The following is a 26,812-nucleotide window of genomic DNA, read 5'->3' on the forward strand; positions in this document are numbered from 1 at the left end:
AACCCTTCTGTGGCTGTAATGCCCCTGCAGAATGTGATGGCCCATGACCATAAGGGATTTGAATCACTGAAGAAATTAATGCTCCCAGTGCTCTGATTGTGCTTTTTAATTCAGCCACAATGGAGATCTTGTCTTGTTTTCCAGTGTTCATTTCTCATCCAAGCCAAATTATCTGACTCTTGGAGTGAGGTTATGCACTGAATGCTTTTGATGCCCCTCGTGCTGAGCGTTGTCTGCTCAGGATTCAACACTTCCCTGTGACTGAAATTGCCATTATAGGTGCTGTTGTCATGGCTCAAATTAATTTCCTGTTGAACAGGGATGCTAACGAGCTCCAGTGAGTTGGAACTGCAGTGGGAGTCTGCTCAGCTAAAAACTGGAAAGTAAATTGGTGATTTTTTGATTTCTTAGTGTTAGGATTGCCTTTCTTATAGGGGAGGCTCTGTTATTCTCTGAGGTTTCTGAATGACATTTAGCATGGATTGAATTATGTCTTCTGTTGTTTATATTTGGGCAGAGGATATAGTTGTTGCATTTTAATTAAAAAATAAAAATAAAATAGGTTACCTGGATCTATTAATAAATTGTATGACTTAACTGCAGGACATTTTGGCCAGACATATGTGACCACCTTTCTCAGAATGTGTCTAATGAGAACAGTCCCAGGAATATAATTTTCTCTTAGATAAACCCCATTCCTGATGAGAAGAGGAAAGACATTCCTCTTCATTATCACATCACACTTCGGAATTCATAAATAGCATTGTTTTCAGAAAGGTTTTACTGTGTGTCCAGGGCTGTGTTAAGGAGTTGGGTTTGTAGAAGTCTCCGGAAGATTTCTGCCTTGGTTCAGGCTCTGGTATTTTAAGTCCCCTGTTGTTGCTGTGCTTCAGGTTCAGTGAGGATAACACTGATTTCTCTTCAGGAAGGAACATTCTGATGAAGTCTTTGGAAATAATTCCAGGAAGTAAATTGCTTCTAAGGGAGCATTAAATTTAAGCATTTAAAACCCCTCACAGTAACATATAATAAAGAAAATAATAGCAATAAATTTCTCCATCTCATGCATTTAATTTTTAATAAAAATTTTCTATTACCTAAAACTTTTTTTTTCAAAATAACATTCCACAAATTCTGGCAATTATGTTGAGGCTGAACTGAATGTTCCAAGCTAATTTTGTTCCTTTCTTATGCTGTATACCAAGTAGCTGAAAAAAAAAAAAAAAACGTAGTTTTTCTACTCCAGAGCATTTTAACAGAGTATTTGCTGCCATAATTTAAGAAAAGGAATCAGAGTACTGCTCTAGAAGGAAAGGAGGATCCCTAGCTTGTAATGAGCAGTCCCTAGGATGTGTTTGTGTTGTTTCTGTCCCCTGATCAGAACTGGCTGAGGTCAGAAAACCTTTGGATCAGGTCGTGCGGAAACAGAGCATATGTGTGGTTCAGGTTTTGTATAAATATTTTCAGAATGCTTTATCCTGCCAGAATCTGTCCCCTTTTGTTCAATGTGCTTTATTAGAATGATGTGGGCTGAGTTCTGTGTAATTCCTTTAGAGGCACCGGAGCCCTGTCTGGGATGGTGAGAGGGGAATCTCAGGACTGAGCCCTTCTGCAGGACAGACCCTGCTGGGTCCTGCAGGCATCCTGCACACCCATCACACCATCCCCCTAAAGGCACTTTGTTGCTTTGCCACCGCCCCCACACACACAATAAATAATGTGAAATTAGGCAGACACCAAAGAGCTGAAAAGCGGCCGGCCGTGCCTTGGCATGAATTGAGGGGAGAACATTCCAGAGCACCCCTGGCAGGGCCAGCCTTAACAAACAGGTCCACTTGACAAATTTCCCCTCCCTCTCTGCTCGTCTGCGAGTTCTCATGGCTGTGAATTCCCTCTCCTGAATCACCTGTGCAGGATTTCCTGCAGTCTGATGGCAGCTGCTGGGATGCTCAGCTCTCCTCATTACCAGCTCTGCCTGGCTGCCCACTGAGCTAAATGCTCCAAGTGTTGTGCTGCCAGGAAAATTTACCTGCAAAGAGCCAAAGACCCCATGCCAGAATTAGGTTTGCATCCAGAATCCTCACTTCTCTTCGCACAGAGAAATGAAATTCCTTGTCCAGAATGCTGGCACTCAGGTTTGCCTCTGAGTGAAGGAATTAAGGAAGCGATGGCACAGTGGTGGCTCCTTCCCAGGCTGATCCTGATTTGATCTGATGTTACACAGACTCGTGTTCATATCATGTTAAGAGATGCAGATGTTTCATTCACAGTATTACTGAATTTCCCCCCAGGCATTTGGTTCTTATTAGGGTGCAGTCCTGGCATGATGGGATGTTATCCCTTTTTGTTGTATTTCAGTCCTGCTATTTATGGGAAAATTTACAGGGATTCAGTTTCTATTCATTTCCTCTTATAAAGGTAATTAGTGAAAAGTGGGGAAAAAAAGGGGAACATGTGGAGAGAGCTGTCCTGGTTAGTCCTGAGAAAGTGGCCACAATGTCAGAAAAGCCCCATCTCTGATGATGCTCCATTGTTTGTGTTGCTGTTAAAAGAAATAATAGGTCACGAATGGATGTCCAATTATATTTCTGCTTTTCGGCTTTCTATCACCTTTCATTATAGCCTATGACAGGTCCAGTGACATGTGTTTTCTTTTTACTTTTGCTCAGAAATAATCTCTCCATGCTGTTTCTAAACGGTCACTGTAAGGAAGTCGGTGGATTTGCAAAGATAACTGTCTTGTGCTGGGTATCAGCGCATGCTGAGGGTTAGGAGCTGTGTCATGCACAGTTGTCTGTCACATCCCAATCCATTTCTCAGTGCTGCAGGGAAGGTGTGAGCCCTGCTGAGCTGGAGTGGCAAACGTGGTGTGAGGGTATTGACTGGGAGAGCAGCGCATTTCTGCTCGTCCTTCTGCGACACCCCGTCGTCCTCCCTGCACCCTCCTGCTGCTTTTCTGCAAACACTGCCGCTCTTCACAGAGAAAATTAAGTTTTCAAGTAGGTTTTCAACTTCTTTTCCGCGGTGGAGAAGGTGAATAATGAAAACCCCAGGCACCACAGCCGTGGACTGGCTGCAGGAACAAAGGGAGATGCTCAGGATTGCTCTGCTCTGGTCCCTCTTGGAATTCCAAAGGTTGGGATGGTTCCCCTTGGCTCCTGCAATGCTTTGGTGGTGGAACTCTCCAGCTCATTAATTTCACCACCTCTTTTAGCTGCAGTCTGTCCTGACAGCTTGAAAGGCTATTGATTAAGGGCCTAACTCACTTTTTATCACAGCTAATTATATTTTTTTCTGATGGGTGCTAGATTTCAAGACACTGGGTTTGCAGCAACCTGGAGGGGTGATTATAACTTGAGTGAACTGTTTGCTACAGGTTCTGAGTATTAGCTATCAAAATTAGTATTCATAAGGAGTTTGAGAAGGAAAAATTTCCAGTCTTTTGAGATACCTGTTAAGAATTCAGATCTTATTTCCATCGTGGGTACATGGCTGCCTCTCATCTTCCCTTACTCTCATTGCTGCTTGTGAAAATTTGGGAGGGGCTTTGAGCACTGAACACACAAATTTGCTGCAGAATTGGCTCTGAGGCAGCAGTTGTGCTTCTGAGAGAGATGATAGGAACACACCTTTGAGAATGAGAGATGGACAATTAACCAGGGGCAAAGGTCCTATTGTACTAATTAAATTTTATTACATTTTATTACATTTATATGAGCATCAGTAGAGCTAATTATTTTTTTCCTTTTTTTTTTTTTAATAGTGTTTACATGGTTCTGGAGTGTTCATTGTGGTGAGATGCTGAAGTTCTCTTGTCGTTCTGTGACAATTTCTTTTCTTTCTGAAGCTAAATAGATATTTCTAAATGCATTCTAAATCATCCTAAATTACATAATTTAGTTAATCTGGGGAACATACTAAACCCAGATATTTAGGAAGGAGGAACAACATTAATTACCTTTGTAAGGGATGAGATCAATATTGTTCTTTTCCAGTTACCCCAATTTAGTTTCTCTGTTCCAGTTTCTAAAAGGAGAGCTGAGGCAGGGTGTGGGCAGGGGTTTAATGGGACAGTTTTCAAGGTCACTCAAGTGAGTAAGCATCTCTCCCAAGTGCTTCCACAAACGTGCTCTTGTACACTGCCACTGCTGGTTTGTAGCATCCAAATTACAGAGGTGGTTGCTTGACTCCTCCAGCATTTTGCAGTCAAAATCCTCTTGCTGTGAAAACAAAGGATTTTTGTTAGTCTAACTGAGGTCTTAGTGGGCTAAAGAATTTTTATTCGCCTGGTTATAATGATGCTTGCACTTATAATTCCAATTATATGCAGATAAAATTAATAAATGCCAGTTTTTCTTTTATCTGCCCCTCTCTCAGCTGTTCAGGTGTTTTTACAGTTTTGCTGTGCTCATGTTCCTTACCTGTGGAATTTCCTTAAGAGGATGGGTCCTGAAAGGTGCCCAGCAGTGAGAGATCTGATGCTGAAGAACAATGGTTAATTCTTACTAATGAATCACAGAGATGAATTTATGTGTATTTGTGCTTTCTCTGCATCCTTAAATGTTCATTTTTGGGCAGAGGCCCCAGGCCTGTGTGTGGTGATGATGTTGAGCACAGAACACACAAGGAGGGAAGTCTGGACTCTGAGGAATTTGCAATGAGCATTTGTGAGTAGTTCCAGGTGTTAAGTGTAGCAGTGCTCTCTCCCCCTGGGTGATTTTCTGCACCCATTTTTTTCTGTCTCTTCCTTGATTGCTAATCAAATTGAATACAGGAATGTTTCCCTGATGAGTCTGAGTCTCTGGGCAGTCTCTCATATGTGCTTCAACACCAAAACATGTAATTTGATCACTGTGTCTACATAATAGAATTCATCTCTGCAGAAGCTTGAAAGTGTTCCCCTCTGTGCCAAAGGCTAAATATCCCAGAGTCTGCTAAGTGGACTCGCCCCCCAAGTCTAAGGAAATAAATGGAATGCTGATTTGATAGTTTTAAGTACAATTTAAATAATCACAGTATCCCATTTCATAAACTGTGTGCTGCCACAGGCTTCTCTGGTTTGATTTTCACCTTTGGAAATATTCTCCTGGGTGGCCAGGGAGGATGAGGAGCTCCTGGGATGCATGAGGAGGAGGAGGAAGGTGGCCAGCAGCTCATGGGTGAGATGCTCCCCCTGTTCCCTGCCCTGCTGAGGCCACATCTGGAGCACTGTGTCCAGTTGTCCCTTGGTTTTGTGATTGTGGTTATTTGCTTTTACTGGGGGAGAAAGAAAAAAAAGGGAGAAGTGAGAAGATAATAATGATAATAATTCTCCCTATATTTCTGAGGCATTTTCCTTTCTTTTGTCAGAAGTTGTAGGCTTTCATGTGTTTGTCCAAGCTCTCTAGAATGGGTCAGTGATTCTGTAAAAGCAAGATTTGAGGCAATAACGAGGAGCACATGTGGGCAGAGCAGGAGACAAAACCCAGCTGTGGCTGCAGGGCCCGTGGTGGCAGCCTCAGACCCAAGTGAATTACAGACCTTTCTGGGGCTAAACTGCCAGCCTGGCCCTAAAATATTCCTGTTTTCCTTATTGAGCTGGCTGTAGCTCCTGAGGATCAGCAGGTGCTATTTCTGTGCTCCTGGAGATGCGACACCAGCTGCCTTTGTCCCCTGCTTGTCACCCGTGTGCTTTGCCACAGGTCAGGCCATGAAGGTTCCTGCTTAACTTTGGAGTCTGCTTTCTGGGGCTGCACCAAGGCAAATTTTCTATTTAAACACTGCCTGGAATGAGTTGTCTTCTGCTGACAGCGGGCTGATTTGAGTCACAGCCTGCAATGAGTAATGAATGCAAAGGAGAGGTTGCAGTTCAGTCACAAATTATTATTTATGGAATTACTGCTGGCTTCTCGTTAGCACTTGTGAGTGCCAGACCAGCTCTTGGAGGGGTTAGGAGATTGCTTAATGAAGATTCATTTGTTAAGATGCATGGCTGGCCAATATACTGGTCATCACGTTGATTTTGGGACTGGATCAGAGTGTGAGCAACCTTTGCATAGCTGAGGAGTGAAAAGCAGCTGAACTACTTTGGGCAACTTCTGAGTATTATTTTATTATTATTATTATTTTGCTACTCTTTGTATTAAGAAGCAGCTCATTCTTTCCTTCATTTCTTCCTTAAAAGCTTTGAAATAAAGAAATTTTGCCATATGATAATTTTTTTAAAGTAGGACTTTGTATAATAATGCAGGAAGATATTGCACAACTAATCCCTAAATTTTCATTTCATATGGTAAAACCTGCAGCAATTCCCTCCACACAGGCAGATTTTGTTGCTCTGAGCTTTGTGGTTCTGACAAGCAAATTATATAGGAATGTCAAAAGTGTAAACACAGTAGAAATACATCTAAAAAATAGAATGTCTACCAGATATTTTATTCATAGGCATGGACCAGTGTCACCCAATCAGCGGGGATAAATGTCTCGTTGAACATAAACAGTTTATGGGTATAAATGGAGGTTATGTTGTGCCACACCCTCATGTCTAAATCTCTTTTTTAAAATTTTTCTCCTTAACCAAAATCATGTCTAAATCTCTTTTTTAAATTTTTTCTGCTTAACAAAAATCATCTGATTGCTCAGAGGTGAATACCCACACATGGTTTGGGTGTTTAGTTGTTCCTACAGTCATCCTGGGTGTGCACTCACCTTCTTTCACCCCCTTTCTGCTCCTGGGAAAATCCAGGGAATACACTTGGCTTTGATGGAACAACTTAAAAATACATCCAGGTGTAACCCAGGTGTTGTGAACAAAGGAACCTGGGGCTCCCTAGAAATTCAGTGCCCTCCAGAATTTCCATTCTGACAAACTTTAAAAACCAATAAAACAAACCCACAAACCAAGCAAAGAAACAGCCACCCACCCCAAACCGCCCTGGATGTCCATTGCTTTATTTTCCTGGATGGGAAAACTGCCATTGATTGTTGGGCTCAAGTTTTGAGCCGGCTGAGATGACACAAATCATTACACTTTAAGCTGTAAACTGCAAAAAATTGAACTTTCTGCCTTTGGTGGGGGCATCTCAGTGGGAACCCTTTGTCAGGTGTGAGCTGGCACCGAGGGGACATTGACTGCACAACTTTCCATGCTGGAGTTAATTGTCTGCCCCTCTCTCCCCTCTCCACATTGATCTGCTCTCAGCTTTTTCTGCAAACACTCTCCCCTGGAGGGCAGGTGGGAGCTGGGGCAGCACGTGGCAGGGGCTGTGCTGGATTTCTGAGCTTCAGAACTGACCCGAGAGGGGGAAGATCTGCCTTGGACTGCCTTGGCAAGGAGAAATTTCAGTTGCGTCTCCCATTTCAGGGGCACTCCCTGAGGGAAGGCAAAGGGACCAGGTTGATGCTCATTGTCCCTTCATGGGTGTCCCTGCCTTGTCCTGTGGGACAGGAACAGCCTGGAGGGGGTGATCATTCAGCTTAAACAGCAGAATTTGATCTTTTCAGTTTTATTGTGTTACTTTTAATCAGCTCAGCATTTTGCAAATAGCCCTTATATGTAAAGAAAAGGAAAAAAAAAATCTGTTTGCTGATTTGCATTAATGTTCGAGATCTCCACCAACTGCAATGGAAAATATGTCCAAAATCACATTAGGTTTCAGTATTCTTCATTCACTGAACCTATGAGAAAACCAAATTAGCTTGTTCTTTTTTATGGGTATTATCAAGAGTCTTCTTCAAATATTTTAGAAGTCAAACTATCTAATTATATAATTATTTTGGATGAACAAAACAGTAAAAAGTCTGAGGGCACAATGTTTTCAGCTGCCTGGGATTAGCCTGATTTATTCTGCATCCTGTTTTGGACTTAATTATGATATCACTAAATATTCCCAGAAGTTATCTCAGAACAAACAAACAAGCAAATTAAAAAGGAGTTTGGTTTAAGTTTTCTTTTTGCTTTGTTTGTTTTGTGGCTTTTTTGCTTAGTTTTGTTCAGTCTTCTCTCTTGGGGGGATTACTTTTGGTCCTTTAAAGGCTTTAAAGTGGCTGAAGAACTTGGTTAATCCATGTGCTGCTTGTGGCGAGATGAAAAAGAACATGACATAATTGAAGAAAGGCTGGTGTGAGAGCTAATGTGGTTTTCAGGAGCCTGTTGAGAAAATCATCCCCAGCAGTGGGGACTCCACAGCAGCTTCCTGCAAGCGCTGGGAGGGGAATTAATTCTTTGCCACCCTCCTCTTATCCACGAGGCACCGAGGACCCTTGGCCTGTTGCTGTGGGACGGGAAGGGCTCAGAGATGGCTTTGCACGGGTTGGCGTTAAAGATTAGGCAGAATGTTTGGTTACCTGTGCAGTAATTCAAACTAAACGTAGGATCCGCTGGGATAAATGTGCTGTTCCCTCCTTCAGGGCTGCTGTTTTCAATGTTCAGCTGCTCATGAGGGAGTGTTTGTGTCTGGAGCTGCCGGGGATGCAGGCTCGGACAAAGCCAACCTCTCCAGGAGGATGTGCTGCCTGGTGGCTGATGTGGATTTGCATTGATTTGCCTGTGTTGCTGTTTGATTGCCTCCAGGCTGGTGCTGGGAATGTGGGATTTTCTGTTTGATCCCCCATTAGGCTCTTCCCTGCCTGTCCTATAGATCCCTGCCCCAGGCTGGGTGATTTCCTCTCCCTTCTGCCTCTGCCACTGCAGAAATCACTGGGGAAAATGTGGGGTGGGCACAGCCCTGCTGCTCTGGTTTTATAAATAAATAAATGGCAGTAAAATATTTCAGCATTCTTTTAATGTCACAAAACTTCATGGAGCTTCTGTGACAGCATTCCTGAGGAAACTGTTGAATGCTCTTTTGGAAAATGCTTTGGTCATTCTCTATAGAGTGCTCTCTGTTTTCCTGATTTGATACAAGTTGTGTTAATGCTGAATTGCAGGACTGATATAGGAAAATCACGGCTTCTCTACTAATGTTTTCTTTGTGCAGGGAGACTTTAAAATTTAAATAATTTCCCCTTTTTCCCTGATCTGGTTTTGCCAGTGGCAGTTTATTGGGAGTCAAGCTGTAGTCCTGTTTTTTGTAACTCCAGGCTGTTACCCTTTTTAGATTATGAATTTGGATTTTATTGGGGCTTTTACCACTCATTTCACCCAAAAGTTTTTTGGAGGAGGCAGGGGTGGGGTAAGGTGGGGCAAGGAGGTTCCCATATGCAGGTAAGGCACCTGCCAGGGAATGGTGGTGCTGCTTTGGAACATTTTAAAAGTCTGAGCAGATTCGAGATTGATTGTCTGACAGGAGCATCCATGCTTCTAATGACAGTGCTGCACTCTGTGGCAGAGCTGATAAGGTGTTGGACAGGACAGGTTTCAGGCTCTCCCAGAGCTCAGGCTGCTCCTGTGGAATGAGGGGCAGGCTCTGGTGGGAGCAGTGCTGTCAGTGCAGCTGCAGAGCAGGGAAAAGACACATTTACAGGGCAGAGCAGATAATTGTTATGGCTCAATCTTCAGCTTCGTGGGCCTGCAGAGCAGTTCAGCAGGAACTTTGCTTGTCAAGGCATCTCTTCCTTAGCCACGGGTTTCTCAGCTCTGATTTGAAGATTTTCACTAATGAAGATGTCTGTTCCTCACAGATGGAATGCACTGCAGAACACATCTTCTGCAGCCACCAGGATTTCAGTCTGGTTGGAGCAGATAAGATCATTATTGTTCTATCACGTAGCTCACAGAGCTTCAGTGTTGGGTGATGTTCTCATGGAGGTTTTTAATCCATCTGGCCCCATCAAATCGGGCTCTGTTACCCCTCGCTGGATACTCACTGCTATCAGCCAAATTACTCAGAAAACATTTGATTGAGCCACTTTCTTTCAGGGTTGGTCCTGTTTTAGGTGATGTTGTATGTGCTGGTATTTATGTGCATTATCTCTGTGATCATTCCCAGTTTGGGGCACTCTGTGATAGTTTATTGAAGTGTAAATAATTTACTTTGGTCTATCTTGAGAGAGAACAGCTTTTTCTCTGGGGAAGCATGCTAGATGGAGAATGTGAGATGAGATTACAACTTGCCAAAGAGTGTCCCTTCTGCCCAGGACTCCTGATTTCACTTTTGGATTTTGCCAGTGACACAGCCTAACCCTCAGTCGTGAGAATCAAGAGGGCATAGCCATTTGTGCTTTGGTTTGTTGTTTTGTGAGTTGTTTTAACAACTGTCTTTTCCATTTTGTTCTGAAATGGAGTTCATATTTTTAAAGCCCATTCAAGTAAAGAATGATGTGCATGTGTAAAATACTATGATGCTATAGGCTGTTTTTCACATTTCTAACATCTGTTCTCAGTCTGGGACAGTTGTTGTACATTTGTATTGCTGGGAGAATGAAATTTACTGCAATGCAAAGCCCACAGGATGTGAAAATACTTAATGCCTACCTGGAAAGTGTGAGAGTACTTCACTGATAAGGAACTTTGCACAGTTCTGCTGATGGGGTGCTCAAAGAGATCAAAGTTCCTTTTGTTTATGTTCTGTGCAAGGGTCTGAGTTTGGAGCTTCATCTCCTTGTGGTTCTGATTTCCCCATTGCAAATACCATGGTTGTGTGCCTTCTCTGCTGTGGAACTCAAAATAAATCACAGTTTGTATTTCTGCACCTCTAACCATTGTGCAGCTCTTCCTCCCCTTCCTGGCTCACCTCTGGCATTCCCCCATTTCTGAATAAGGACATTTTTAAGAAGCTTGGGCAATTAGCTATAACAGTAACTACCAAAATTTTTGATTCCTCAACGTTATATGAAACTGCCAGAAAACTCTAAATTTCACTCCATTAAAGGGAATTGCTGAAGTTCATGACGTGCCTTGATTTCTGACTCCTAACGAAAATGCATTTCAAACTCTGTTCAAACACAGGGTGTTCAACAATAAGTGATTGCTTTCTTCTAATTTTTCACTAAGAACCAGTATGATTTTAAACAAAATAGGATTCTTAAAAAAATTATGGTTAGTCTCTGGTGTAAAGAAGGGTCCTGAGTGTGTTTGATAATTGAACAACAAAGATCATGAAATGAGCAAAGCTGATTCTGCAGATCACACCGAGATGTAATTGAAGGAGAGGAGCTGGTTGCTTCTGATGGTTTAAGTGCCTTGCACACCCACTGCATGCTCTGAGCACAATAAAATGTTCCATCACACATTCCCTTCATCATACCCAGCCTAAGATCCATACTCCTGCAATAATAGCAGGGATAATTAATTCTGGCTTAAGTATTTGGGAAATTATTGAGTGCTGCAATTACAGACTTTCCAAATGACGATCTTTAGGAGCAAGAAGCTGCCTCTACATTCCCCCCAGATCTGAGTGCACTGAGAAACTTCAGCACCAGAAGGAAAAAGCCCCTGTGGGAGTGAATCTTAATGTGGTATTAATTGGGTAACACAGAGGGTGCATTTAGAGCAGGACAAATAATCTGAAACACAAGTTTGATGAATTCCCTTCATCTCTGTGCTGTGGCTGCTGCAGCACTTTTGTTTGTATTGATCTGAACGGCGTGGAAGTTTGCTTTCATCTGTCATTTACATTCATTTTACCTCTTGCAATTGCCTCTGCCAGCTTTACATGCTTGTTTTCTGGTGAATCTATTAATAAGATTTCCAGTACATCAAAAGAATTTCTATTGGGCAAAGGTAGAATATAATACACTTGAGGTGTAGGAGGGTTCCTAGCTGCAATTTTACCTACTAAAAGTTATTAATGAGTTTTGTGAAGTAAAGAAAATAATTGGAAAGCATAATGCTAATTGTGTGCTATAGATTTTCCTCTATTGCTTACTTGTTTAGCAAGTGACTTGCAGAATGGAATATTTGCACCATAGCTTTTTTTCTGATTGCAATATGCCTTCTGAATTGACAAAAATAGGCCCAAAGGTCAAATTAATTAAAAACAGTAGGAGAAAGAGCACAAGCTTAATGCTGCAAGTTTGTATTTACATATTCTTGCCTGAAAAATGTGCGAGGTGCATTTTGTTGTGTGCAAAGCCCAGATGCTGTATGCCAACAAAAATAAGAAATATTTTAAAGAGTAGAATTAAATGGAGTTCTTCACTCAGGAAGATTTCTGCATGATGCTGATTTCAGGGTGAGCAGCCAGGGCACTCAGCGTGGGTTTTGGGCAGTGTAGTTGATGCAGGGGTGCAGGTTTGTGGCTGTGTGAGGAAGGTGCCCATGCCCATAGTTACCCACATGACTTGTGCCAGCTTTGCCCTCATTAATGTTATTGCCTTTTTCTACTCCTTTATTCCAAAATCCTCCCTGGTTCTCAAGCATCTACAGCAATTTGCCTTCCCCTGAGCTGTAGGAACACAGAGCACACCTAAAGCCTTGCATTTGCTCCTCCATGGCTGCATTTACAGGGATTTCTGCCTTTCTGGATCAAGCAGGGAAAGCAGTTGCCTTTCCTGATCCTGACCTTGGTGTCAGCCTTGCAAAAGTGCTTCAGATTTATTGCAAGTTTAATGTGGTTTTTATGGAGAATAATATTCACCTCTGATTTAACCGAGCCGTACATGAAGTTTGAATAGTCCTGAAGTAACAATTGTAGGGGTGTTAACCTGGTGTGTGTGAGGTGAGGAGCCAGGGGTGGCTCTGAGAGCACTCAGGGAGCTGCAGGAGCATCATTGGCAGTGCTCTTGGCCTTCCCTCCCCAGCCCCTGGGCTTCCTCAGCTCTTTGGGGCACTTGGGAACTTTCCAAGGGTGCAGGGACTCAGACTGAGGGTTGTGCTACTCACACAGCAGTGCACTTTTGGGGTGTATGCAGTAAATGTCTTGGGACCAAGCTGGTTTTAAGCAGATCCTCTGTGCCAGGGGCTCGGGTGTCTGGGCTGTGCAGTCAGCAGCCCCATGGGGAGGAGCTGCTTCCAGAGATGCCCAATCCTCACTTTTAGGACTTCTCTCCTACCTCCTCTTGGTGCTTTGTGTATTTTTGCATTATCACCTTTCTCTTGGCTGCTGCAGTTACCAAATTCTTCCAGGATTTTTGGTTCCTGTTCCTTGCCCTGTTTGCCAGGGGAGCTGCCCAGGTGCCAGGTCCTGGTGGCAGAAGCGACAGAGCCCAGTCCAGAGCTGGCCTTGCTCAGTGCTGAGCTCTCAGTGGGGCTGCAGAGCGCGAGCCTCGCGTCTGGGTGGTGACATGGGACAAGGTGACATGGGACAAGGTGACATGGGACAAGGACAGCTGTCCCTGCCCAGCTCAAACAGCAGCTCTGGGCTGGCTGTGAGCACAAAAAACCTTCCCCAGCCTTCAGCTGGATCCTCTCCCTGTCCCTCACCCAGAACTGCATCGTTCCTTCCTGCGAGCTACCGTGTGCTGCATCTCCTCAGCAATTTGTGCCGCTGTGTTTTGCTCCGAGATGAGTGAGCAATCCCAGCAGCGCTGAGGAATGGCCGCACTGAATATGGAAATAAGCTGGGAAGATTTAAGGAACAAGGGAAGGCTAATGGCTTTATATTTTGCTTTGCTGAAATGACACAAGTGGTGAATTGTGAAAGGCAGTTATATATTCTGATTATCTGAAAGGGCAATTGCAGAGACACCGCTCTGGAGGAGCGAGGGATGAGCTCAGGGATACAATGCAGCACTTGAATTTGCAAAATTCTTCCCATTTGCAAATAGATATTTCAGACATCCATTTAAGAATGCATTATTAGCATGTAGTTAGACTCTAGTAACGTTGAATATTTCATGTATGCTACCGTAAATAACAGCTAAATCTTATTCATTATCATCCTGATAATATAAGCTGTGAAAATAGTGATGCAAATGGGAAATTTCTGACTTTAATCAAATAAAACACAACCCTTTTTCTTAAAACAGCTTGGAGAGACAAATACATCTTTCAGATGTTTAAAACAAAACCAAAGTATTGTTCACCATAGCATTTATCACTCAGAATCTTTCCTATTTACCATAAGAGAAGATTGATAGAATGCAAAGTGTACCAGTGAAAAATTCCTTTATTTCAGTAAGTGGAATGACTTCTCTTATTGAGAGCAAAATCGTAAGATAATTGCAATTGGAAAGGGAATTTCAGGACAAAACTTTTAGTGGAAGCTTTCTTGATCCAGAGAAATTTTCCTGATCTACTGGAGTCCACTAGAACGTGTCCTGCTGATAAAAGTGTCCATCCTAGAATGCTGGAATTCACTTTGTGCAAATCAAATGCAGCATGAACTGCCTCACTGCTTGCAAATTTTGGCCTAGAGCTTTATTTTATATATGCCAGCAAGTTTTCTTGGTAACGCTTACTTCTTCCTTAACCATTTCACCAAAAGGTAAAATAGGTATTGCTGAGTAAGAGAGGTGACCTTGGTGGCCAGCACACTGTGAATTTAAAATTTAGGATGGGTAATCAAGGTGGTTAAAAGATATTTTCTCAAGGTCACAAGGGTGTTTGTTGCAAGGATAACTCTCTTATACAGAGAGCAGAATAGAGAATGCTTTCACTGCTCCCTAAGAAGGTCTTGAGTTTCCTCAGAGTCCATTTGGGGCAAGGGGAAACTTTTTGTCTATTCTTTCTCTTCTCCAGAAAGAGCACAATGCTTTTGTTGACAGCTGCATGAAATACATTCATTTTATCCTTGCATTTTATCTCTCAACAATTCCCATTCCAGCTAATCAAACAGTTGATATCAAACATTATAGATTTCCTGCTCTAACAGATAAAATGCTGTTATAATAAAGGTGTGCTGTCATGACAAATGGAGTGGGACAGTGACATGCCAAAGAGCTGCCTTGTTACTCATTTTAAAAGGCTCCTTTTGGCTTTTTTGGTGTTTGTTTGGGGTTTTTTTAACCACAATAGAATGAGGTCAATTCAACAGCTCCATGAGTGCAAATCAAACATAAAGTTACTGCTGGTCTGTATTACATGAACTGCTTTATAATCATCCACACTGGGAGGAAAGATTTTATTTTATTTTATAGGGTGAAATGCAGCTCAACTGGAGAAGTTAAGAACAATCCTTGCACAAATCTTATTTTGCTTCTGACTTTGGCACGCCTGCAAGCCAAAGAACCAAAATTAGCTAGAATTCCCTTTTTCTGGGAAGCATTAATAAGAACAGCTCCATTTCCTGCCTCAAAATGATGAAAGCACATTTCCAGGCTGCTTCAAGCGAGCACTGGTTCAGCTCCTGGGGTTGCACACGCCAGTGTTGCTTCAGAAGGATTTGACCTTTACAGGAAAAACTGAACGGGAAAAAAAAGAGGCAGAGGGAAATAGGATCAGGTGCTTGAGGCTTCTGCCAGGTCTCTCCAGCCCTAATGACCTCCTCAGGGTTGGATTTAAGGCTTAACCTTGGTTACGACACAAAAGGACCTCACTGGAGGCCTGTGAGTAATTCACTGGAACATTTATGGTTCCATGAGTCCGTGCCTTGCTCATGAAGAAACATGAGATTTATTTACCTGAAATGTATAATTAGCACAATCAAATTAGAGCTAGAGCCCCATGTACATTTATGAAAGTAGAAATTCTCCTCCATTTCAATATTAACACAAAGAATTCACAATTCTGATAAAACCCATTCAATATTTCTGCTGGAAAGGCTCATGCTGTTGGGGCAGCAGTCAGGAGTGATGTCAAATATTGCTGAAATGCTTCTGTATTATTGTTTATTATGGTGTTGTTTTAACTGTAAAATGGTTTTGCCTATCAGATATCAAGCATTCAAGATGATAACACCAAAGATGATGGAAATTGAAGAAATGTATTAAAGAAAAAAATCAGAATTGGTATTTTCCTCTTTTTCAAACTTAGCAACAGCACAGCCATAGTGCAACTTTCATGTGTAATTTTAATTTAATCACACATCAAATTGAAGGCTTAGATGAATTAAAGTTTAAAAAGCATGCTTTCAGCTATCATTTTGACATCTAGCATACAATAACTGCCTTTCAAAAGCTAAATAAAATGTTTGACATGCTTTAAATGTTATTTCCAGTTTTATTTGCTTTTTGTTTCACGTCTTTGTTGTTATTTCAAGAAGCCCAGAAAATACAATTTAATTGCTAAATGTTGCTGGGGAAAGTCTTATGAGAGATACTCTGGTACAAGGAGGATTAGTGTCTGGAAATAAATACCCTTTGAAGTCGTTAATCAGAAATTTGTGAAGCTCCAGGTCCATAATGGGTTTGTTCAGCAATGATTTGGGGAATGGGTTCGTTCCACGACCTCAGCGCTGCGAGAGGACGATGGCACTGTTGGTTTGGCCCCTTCAGCAAAAAATGGAAAATTTGCTTCTTGAGGCCGAGTGTTGGTTACAAACCCCTTTCCTCTCCCTGCCTGCATGGGAAGGGTTTGGCAGAGCTCCCCTGCCGTGGCCAGGAGCTGCAGTATCTGACATTTCCCTTATCAGCTCGGCGCAGCTCCGGCTGCCTGCGAGAGGAGCCCGCAGGGACCTGAGGGTGTCACTGCTGGAAGGCAGCCGTGAGTGGGTGAGCGCTGGGGGTACGAGATAGCCCTGCAAGATCATTCCCCATCACTTGAGAGAATGCTTTGTGTGAGAGAACCCAGCCCTGGGGCCTGACAATTTGAAGTCGTTTCCATTGGAGCAGGTGTTGGGGCACCATCTGTGCTGCTGGTTTTCTGTGGAGGGAGTAATTCTTCCATTGAAAATGTACAAATCTGCCCGGGAGAATCACCCACGTTGAATTTCTATTTGTCTGGGCAGCCAACCCAGCTTTTATTTGCCCTTTTGAAATTAATAGGTTGTGCTTCCTGCATCTAAATAAATGAACAAAGTGGGAGGGGTTATTTAAATCAATAAAAATGAAAGCCTAAAACTATTTACTTCTCTTATACTACTGTGGAATAGTTAGATTTTTAATCACAGTGAGGAAAAAACCAAAATTATTTATCAAATATTCCTCTTCTTGAGAAGGCATCCAAATACTCTACTTTCCCTTAGTAATTAGTGAGGGTGTAAGATACCAGTCGCTAATGTTAATGAGATTAAATTAGGAGGACTAGCAAACTTTCTAACAAGTAGGTCAAAAGGATTCTCTTGGATTTCTTTTGGAAGTTTTAAAGGGCTGAAAATGCAAAGTCTTGCCAAAATTCAAAGGGTAAATTGGGAAAACAGCAGGTCTGTTTGATTTGACAAACAAGTAGACAATCAGGAGCAGAAAGGGGAGCAAGCAATAAATTTGGGGCAGTGGCTGGAACACCTGAACTTGGTTAATGAAAAGAAGGCCTTGTTCACCTGTGTGAGATGATAATTCAGGTTATTGGTGTTGGCAGTAGCTGGGGGTGGTGTTTTTTATGTGAGGTAGGGAAAACCTGATTTTAATGCCCTCTAGGTTTGGACTTCTGAAATCAGCTGGGGATTGTCACTTTGCACAATTCTTCTTTCCTTCCCCCAAAAGCGGAACCCTTCATTTTTCTTTTTGAAAAAACCCCAACCAAACAAAACCCCAAACCCAAAACCCAAACTCAAACCCAAAACCCAAGCCCACTCCTATTCAAGATCACTGCAGGAGCCACTAAATAACTCATAAAAGATCAGTGCTAAATTAGAAGAGGTGAATGCAACAGTGATATGCTGTTAATGAAGTGTTTCTATCTGTGTGTGATAGTGGTGAGCAATTTGGCATCTTTGTAGATATCCAAGAGAAATGCAGATCCCTGCTGGCGAAAATGGGGAAGTTTAATTTGAGTGAAAAATTATAATGATCTGTGTTACATACTTTGCCTATGACAAAGCCATCAAAATAATGCAATAAGATCTTAGATTTAATGTGCCAGGCTGCAAAACTTGTGGGAAATACAGACTCGTGAAAGAGTTTAGAGAAACTCTTTGAGCTGTATTTGTTGTGCTCTACTCTATATGGGGAAAGGAAAAATGAAAATACTGGTTTGTCTCTGTAGAGTTTCAACACAAAGACATATTTCCCACTGGGGTTATGGTTGGATCCTCTCAGGCTGTTTGTTTTAATGTTATTCTGAGAATTCTGCACTGATAGTTGCTGGGTCCTGTTTGTCTCAATGAAAGCCTCTGCGACAAAAATTGCTGTTTTGGAACAAAAGGTGATAGTTGAGGATAAAAAGATAGGAGCTGGAAATTGTAGTTTGATTAGGGATCTTCTTTTCTGCTTGCACTTGAAGATAGTTGTTTTCTGGTTATTTAAGATATTTCATGCCCTCCTAACGTTTGAAGTAAACAAGAGACTGAGAAAATTAAAAATTTATTTGACTACTCCTTTATTTACTGGCTGCTAATAGTGGAGAGAGGTGCTGAAGTAGTCCTGTTCTTTTGTACTGTCTCCCAGCATCTCCTAAATAAGGTCTGTTTTAAATCAGAATTATCATCTAAATAAAATAATTAATTCAGCATAAATTAGAAAATAATGTTTTTTCTTTATGATCTCCTTTTAAATGGATATTAATTTGCTTCAATGAATGAAGATAATAAGGTTAATAGTTTAATGTTCCTCAGTTGATATCTGCTGCTTTTTCTATTACCTTTTTTTTCCTTTTTGATTATAAATTGGCTAACCCCTGGTGTATAATACCAGAAATCATCCCTTCAGTGTATCCAAAGCTATTTACTTAGACTCATCTTTTATTATTCCCACTGCCACAGTCTAATTATTGTAGTGAAAGATTGAACACAGAATAGTTTGGGGCTGTGATCAGTCTTCATATAAATTTCAATAATGAGAGTAAAAGGTTTGCGGTTTTCTGAGATAATTTGATCCCTCCAGACACACTCAGCTTTTACCAAAGGCAGTGAATGCCATCTGAGACCTCTGACAGCATTTGCGTCTGGTCTGTGACATCTCTGCAAGCAAAATGCTTTTCTCATGCCAATAAAGAGTAATTTAATATTTTTAAATGTGGCAGAGAAACTCTAAACTGCTGCACGTTTTTTTCCTTAAATTTTCACTTCATTGTCCCCTATCAGTTTAATTGTCTGTATTACAAGTTCCTACATCAGAATCCTCCAAGAATACATAATAGGTTTGCTTGCATTTCTCTCTTTTTGAAAAAGTCTACCAACTGTCATCCAGATAAATAAAACAAGCCATAATCCTTGTTATTCCATTACTATTGGTGCTGGCTCCCTTCGGAGATAAATAGAAAAGCAGCTGGAGACTGAGGATATTTTGTAATCTTATAAATTGAAATTTAAATGCCTCAAGGAGGAAATTTCCAAAATAATTGTGACAGAAGATAAGTCCCGGCTTTTGGCAAAATTTTATTAAGAATTACTTGTTCCAGATCGTTGTCTGATGCCTGCATGAATTAAGGAAATGGCAGCACTGCCATGTGGAGGAATGAATGGGTTTATTTTCATCTTGATGAATTTTTCTGGAAGTGCTCTGTCATCAGTGTTATCAGGTGTGACACTCTCAGGGACACAATCAAATTTAAAATCAGGAGCCTTTAGCTGATGCCAGTTGATTTTGAATCATATGGGTCTGATCCTTCTCACGAATATCATCTCAATTTATGCAGCTGAATATTTACCATTTTTAACTGAATGTGAGGGTTAGTTAGAAACATTTTTAATTTTGCTTTGGGGTATGGGATTTTTTTTTTCTGACTGGACTAGGCTGTTAAAAAAGCATTGATGACTTTCTGGTCTCCTCTACTGTCAGCTGGTTTAAAGCTTCAGCTGTATTTTGACAATGAACCCTGAAAATAAATGTTCTTTTATATACACTCAGTGAACCCCAGATGCACAAAGCAATAATCAATTGTACAGAGCAACGACTATTTTGTTCCCAGTCATTTTCAAAAACTAGCATTGGTGGCTAATGTTAAAACTTGGGCTAAAAATGTTTTAAGAGTACTTAAAATTCAGTGGTAGCTTGGAGAGGAGAGGATATAACACAACACAAAGGCAGTGCAAACCTCACAAAATACAGCTTTTACAAACAGCTCATGCAGTGGAGGTGGATTTTTTTTCATACTGCGAATACCAAACTCATTTCAGATGAAAAAAAATAGCATTTTCCCTTTCCACGTGCCACAGCTGTACATCTGTGCAGGCTGGGTGCAGTTTTGAGTGCAGGGAGTGAATGAGGAACATTGCAGGAATGATTTCACTGGATCAGCTCAACAAAACTTCGCTTCTTTGGGCTTTGGGGAGAGCACTGATTGACCCTGCTGGTGTGGATGGGGCTCTGAGAGGCAGCTGGAGTGCAGTGCAGTAGGACACATCAGGAATTTCTCTGGTTTTGGGGCTGTGCAGAGACACTCCATGCATTTTCACACCCAGCAATCCTGGGTGAGCAATTCTGTGTGAGCAATTCCGGGGGCCCCAAAAGTGCAATGGGGGCACTTGGGGGTGTCAGATGTTCCCCTTTCACCACCTGAATCTTTCCCAGCTGGCTGCCAGGCTGTCCCAGCATCCACAGAGGGATTTTCTTCTCCCATTTCCACCCCATGGAACTGGGATCCGTTCTGTGTTCAGCTCTTCAGAGCTCAGCTGCAGTGCCTTGGCTTGATCTGTTCCAATGTTTCCCAAAGATCTGCCAAATGAGGGAGAGTCTGAAATCTGCAAATTTGATAAACAGGAAAGCAGGACTGGAAGGCAAGGGATGAAATCATCCGGAAGAAGGGAATGGCAGAACAATGAATGCAGAGTGCCACTCTCGGGCTGCAGCAATCGATGGCAATAACCAAAAAGGAGGAGAGGATCAATAAATGGGACCTGGGCATGATGATGGTTGGCAAGGACACAAATGTGCTGTGCTGCCATGGCAGGAGGTGTGAAATGATCCTGCTCAGGGCTGTCAGGACCTTGGCTGGGCTGGGTGCAGGGTTTCGGGCAGAGCACAGAGCTGTGAGCAAGCTCCTGCATGGAGAAAACAGCCAGAGAGAGCAGGAGCACCTGACAGATTGAAATAATAAGGTCTGTTTATTCTGAAGCAGAACAAAGTGCCAAATGCCAGGAAGATGAGTGGGAATAAGCAGACTGTGATGGATGGGACTGAAGGAGTGATGTATTTTGCAACAAGAAAGAGGCAGGCTCCACATCAGAAGAGGAGCTCTCCATTAGCGGTGGTGAGGCACCCAGACAGGTTTTCTGGGAAAGCCCCGAGTGCCTCGCTGGTGGCTGCTAGGAAGGGCTGTCACTCTCATCTGTCAGGGATGGCACAGCTGAGGTGGGTGCTGCGGGTTCCTGGCTGCACACGCTGCACAGCAGCTGTCTGCGGGCATGTGGAACAATGTCACTGTGACAAAAAGAGGCTTGCAGAAGTGGAGGAGCTGAAAACTCAATGTAATTAGCAAAAACTCAGTGTAATTGAGTGCCTTCAACACCGCCACCCTATAGGAACCAAATATCTAGGGACCCCAGGCAACATCTGCTCTGTTACAAACACTATATACTTTTTTTGCATAATTGCGTCAAAAGTCTTGTCTTCAATTTTGCTAATCCCAGCAGTTCTGCATCCAGAAAGTTTTGCGTTGCCTTTCAAATGGAATTTTGACTTTTAACAGAAATTCAAATGGAATTTTGAATTTTAACAGAAACCTAAGAATATTTGGAACAGTTTGTTTTCTGGGGTTTTTTGAATCTTCCTGTTTCAAGTTTGCAAAACATGGATATCAGACACATCAAAATGAGCAGGAGAGCTGCTTCTTTTTTGTTCATATTTTCTTTTTATGCTGGGAGAGATTTACATTTCAGTTGTTCAGTTCCTAAATCATTCAGGGTCACTTAGGCAATGAAAACTCTGTCCTGTGTCTTGTTCTTTGTTTCATCTGGCCCTTCCTTCCACGTCGGGGCTGAGATGCTTTCCATCCTCAGCTCTCTGGTTCCCAGCTTCCAGCCTTTTACATTTTGGTTACAGGTCTGTGGTACAACAAAAATCAAAGGAGTTGTAATGAAATATCTGAAGGAGAGCAGGGGAATCTGCCTTTCATTCATTAGCTTAACGCCTGTGCAAAATCCATTGAAATTGTTTTCAATACAGAAGACTTGTTGTTGTTTGTTCTTTCTCTGCCTCAGAAGAATCCAACAGCATTATAAATGTGTCACATTTTTTAGGCCCAAAAGTGTGGAACAGCTTTTAATGGGAAAGAAAATGTTTTTTGAAAACTAGAAAACTCAGCGGTGAAATAAATTGAGCCTCAAAAAGTGATTGAAATCTCCAAGTCAATATTCAAAAGGTATCCAAAGACTTGTGAAGTCTGACAGAATCTCTTTAGTTTGAAGTGTCTTTCATTTTGCATCAGGGCTTACATTTTTAAAAACCAGCAGCAAGCAGCGCTGTCAGATGCAGCGGGTTTGAAAGCAGCTCATGAAAGCTGAAATTGTGCACGAGTCTGGGCAACGCATCCCCGGCAGATAACCAAAACAACACATTGCCTAAACTGGCCGCCTTGAGCTATGACCGTTGTCACCCTGGGTTTTTAAGATTTCCTAAGCCTCCTGATGTTGACATTCTTGTCGTGAGCTTTTTCACACACTTTTTGTAAATAACTCATTGTTTTGCAGTCCTTTATGGAGGAGGAGAACGTTGATAGACTGTTGGTTTGACCAGTGTCATTGGAGAGGTGGCACTGTCACCCTCCAATCTGCTATCACTTTTGGAAACCTATAAATGTTGGAGTCAGAAAACAAACTTCCCTTTTGTCTTCACCTTGAGAACGGCGGTGTTCTTTCGTGTCCCGTAGTGACAGACCGTGGTGGAAACCGTTTGTCGTTCTGTTCCTTCCTTGCAGCCCCAGCGCCGCGTCACCTTCCACCTGCCCGACGGCTCCCAGGAGAGCTGCAGTGACAGCGGGCTCGGAGACCACGAGCCCTCGAGCGGGGCCAGCGCGTCCCACCCGCTGCCCCTGGGCTTCCCCCAGGACGAGTTCTACGAGCAGGCGTCGCCCAACAGCCGCACCGAGGGAGACGGCAACTCCGACCCCGAGTCCAGTAAGTGCCGAGCTCTGCTCACCCCAGCCATCGTTGCAACTGATAACGGGGCCCTGGGAAATGTTAAAGGTAGACCCTGAAAATGTTGGGCTTTGTGTTTTCTCGGATCGCTGCACCCGCGTAAGCAGTGTGATAAATGATATGTTTGTTAGATGTGATGATTGTTTAGTAATTAATATAATTGTTATATAATCATAAGAAGAATAATGAGAAACTATGTTGGAAATTTAAGGGGGGTTATGTTTGGCTGAGATCTATGCATACAGTAGAACAATATAAGTTTAATAATTAACATGAAAGTTACATAACGATAGAATATAAAAACACGATCATCTCGAATGTATGGTCGGAGTCAGATTTGGGTGGAAAGTACCCCTGATTCCCAGAGCTCTTAATAAAAAGCATCTGCACATAATCACTTATGTGATTATGTGTTTTTGAATGCTAACACAATCAGTCAATCAATCAATCAACCAATCAATCAATCAGTCACAGGGTTTTTTGCTCCTGTGGGTAATTATTAAAAGTGAGCGTTGGTTTTAGCGCGGCTGTAGAAGCGCTAACCGCTCACTTCTGCTTCTGGAAGTGGGAGGTCGGGCTGGCTGTTGGGGATAAAACACTTGGAGCTGTTAAGGGTTTATGGATGGGTTGGTGTTTTTATGGAGCTGGTGTGCCGGGCACAGAGCAGCTTTCTGAGGAGGTTAACGCTGCTGCCCTAATGGTCATAAATACTGCGCCGAGGGAATTCACATTTTTTAACGTTTCCCTCTCCGACACTGCTGTGTGCTGTAGTTTAACTCATGGGTGATGAGCAGCTCTGTGAAAAGACTGCAATACCCAGAAATAAGGGTTTCTTGATTTGCCCTCTGAAAGCAGCAATGGTGTGTAGTAATAATCTCAGAAGAGTTTGTCATGTTCTGCCATTGCCACTGCCTCTTTGTGCTGTCAGAAACAGGAAAATCAACAGGAGCAGGAGCTGTGGGCCCTGGCTCTGCTCTCTGTGCTGTGCTGAGCTGTGATAGCCAGTTGGCGACTCCACTGAACTTTAGTCAGCTGTTAATTGTCCAGAGGCTCCTTATCTGGATTAAATTGAACCGTGCCATTGATAAAGAGACACCTGAATGTCTCCAAGCCTCCAAGGCCTTGTTAGCGGCTTAATAAGTGATTTGAAAATACATCTGTTCTGGGCAAAACTTGGCCCAAAAGGTGGATTTCAGCTGCTGTAGTGTATCAGGAGGAATGAATTAGTGAGTGCTGTGCACTTGAAATGGCTGTGGAAGGCAGTTACACTCTGCAGTGGCAAATCCAGCATCCAGCAGAGAGCATTCCCTGCCACTCTGAGCTGGCTGTGCCACATTCAGCCTGGCTCTTGGAAATCACCTCTGCCTTTGCCTTTGCTGCCCAGGACTGGAGCCTCAGGGGCTTTTTGCACACATGAGGTGTCTCCTCTTTTTCTTTAATTTGTAAACTATTACCTAAGTTTAACTTTAAAATTTGTAAGGTGATATGTTTACTGAATTAATGGCAGAATATTGTGTTTTCCAAGTTGATAGACAGCTGACAAGAGCTATCAGCTTTTTTGATCTTGTGTTGGAAACAATCATTATTTGCTTTTATGTTTATGCATGTGATGCATAAATAATATACCCTTAACAATATTCTAGGCAGCAAAACTGGGTTTTTCACAGAGTTGAGCTCTAAAGGGCTACACATATATCCCCAAGGAATGAAAATATCAAGTTGTATATCATTTGCTGCTTTTGCTTTGCATATTCATGGTCTGAACTTTATTTCCAGTTCTTTTTTTTTTTTTTTTGCTTGTAACTGATATTTATATTTTACTGGAGCGAGAATGATGAGATGAAATCAGTGTCCAGGGCCTTTCCTGCAGAGAGCATGGGACAGGAGCTGGTGTAGAGGAGTTCCAGAACAGGCATGTGCTATTTACAAAGAGGCTCAGGTTTGGGATTTGCCAGTGCTTTTTGTGCCCAGGTTGTTGTTATTTTTTTTTATAATTTCAGAAGAAATATGCAACATGACTCTTGTAGAATGTGGCTCTACAAGTAACTCAGCTTTGCCATGTGAATGTCACTGACACCCATCCCTGTGAGCAGGCTAAGCAGGCATCAGATGTCTTTCCAAGTGTGAAGTTGAAGGAAGTTTAATCACCTGTCTAATTACCTGACAGTTCAGTGTTAAACCTGAAGTCACAGTTTAATTGGAGCTTATTTTATGTGAAGATTTTTCTTCCCTTCCAACTTGTGTCTTATTGAAACAGTTTAATTGAAGTAGCACAATGGTAACAGCAGGGAAAGCTTCTTTTGTGGTCCTTTTTTGTGATTTATTATATTATATATTTTATGTATTATATATTTATATATTATATATTATATATTATATATTACATATTATATATTAGTTTTATATATTATATGTTTATAATATGTTATATATGTTATATATAATATAAATATATATAAATATAAAAATAAATAGAAATAGAAATAGAAATAAAAATAAATAGAAATTAAAATGAATATATATTTATATATAAATATATATTATATTAATTGCAGCATCTAGTGGCAAGAACAAAAAACGAGAAAAAATGGGAAGACCCACAGGATATTTGTGTCCAGTGTGCTGCTGCAAAGTGACTTGGTGCAGATGACAGAAACCCAAAATATCTGATGAGCCTGAGGTTCATGAAGTTCATTTGTGCATGCAGGACACATTTAGCCAACAGTGAAACAGTAAAAATACCTCTGAATTGATGGTTTCCTCTACAATCTTCTGCTGGATTTTTGGTTGGTGTTTTTTTCTTTATTCTAATTTGGCTTGATGCAGTCAAAGCATTTCTTGTCTTCCTTCATGGACTACAATGTGAATAGAGACCGGAAAATCCAGTCAGGTAATCTGAGTTCATACAGCAGAACAAGCATGGCCCTCATTGCATCCCAACATCTTTAGTATCTGACCTCTCTTAATCTGAAACAGTGTCTGATTTGTCACCTGGAGGGGATTTAGTTCAACTTTGCCTGCCAAGGTTGAGAAATTTGGGATGAAATGATGTCAGGAATGTCCAGAACCAACCATGAAAGCTGGTGGCAGCTGTGGCATCACTCATGGCCATGTTCAAAAGTGTTTTCTTCCTCTTGCTTTGCCTGACTGCAGTCCTTCAGTGCTATTTGTTTCTCTAATACTGGAAATTGTTGCATTTGGAAGCTTTCCATTTATCAGCAATAACTAAGCATTTATTGCAAAACACTGGGAAAGATGAGCATAACAAAATAAAATAAAGAAAAAAAGCACCCTGAGAAATATTGGTGAGAGGAAGCTTTACAAATTCACATCCAATACAGGTCTGAAGCAAGGAGGGGAAAAAATAACTGTAAGTTTATAGTGGTTAGAAAACTGTGAGAAATTTATACGTAAACCTTTAAAATTAATTGACTGTGCTAATTAAAATTAGAAATAGGCTATTTAAAATGATTTGTCTTCTCCTACTTTAGTTCCCTCCTTAGAAAAACGTAAAGTTCAACGTGGTAGATGCATCACAAGGAAGAGATGCCAATAAACTGTCACACTAAGTAAATAGCAAAATAAAAAAGGATGTAGGTTTGTAGAGAACCTTATCCTTAAGTAACAGCACTCTTGTACGTGGTATTCAGATATTTTCTCCTCATAAGTTGCTCAAATAATGATGGTCCAATAACTCCCTATGCTAAGGATTTTACCCAAACCATATTTTTCTCCTCTGTTTAAATACAAAACACTTCAAGCATAGACAAAGACCAGCAAATTCTCTGTGTCTGGACTTCCCTGGTAAATTCTCTCCCAGTGGCTGTAAGCAGTGATGTTGATCAAAGGGGTTGAAAGGTACACGTAAACCTCAGTTCTGTTGGGTTATTTAATACATGTGT

The 26,812-nt window shown here is 41.7% G+C and overlaps 1 protein-coding gene across 1 annotated transcript in view; it reads left to right on the forward strand.

Annotated features, from left to right (window-relative positions):
* Positions 1-26,812, forward strand: part of PCDH11X (protocadherin 11 X-linked) — a 394,670-nt gene that overhangs the window by 251,947 nt on the left and 115,911 nt on the right. The window contains exon 7 of the mRNA XM_058814008.1: positions 22,691-22,889. Within this exon, the coding sequence (XP_058669991.1) occupies positions 22,691-22,889 (199 nt within the window). The remainder of the gene's footprint in view (positions 1-22,690; positions 22,890-26,812) is intronic.

Source organism: Ammospiza caudacuta, chromosome 14, assembly GCF_027887145.1.
Source record: "Ammospiza caudacuta isolate bAmmCau1 chromosome 14, bAmmCau1.pri, whole genome shotgun sequence".
Classification (NCBI taxonomy): Eukaryota; Metazoa; Chordata; class Aves; order Passeriformes; family Passerellidae; genus Ammospiza; species Ammospiza caudacuta.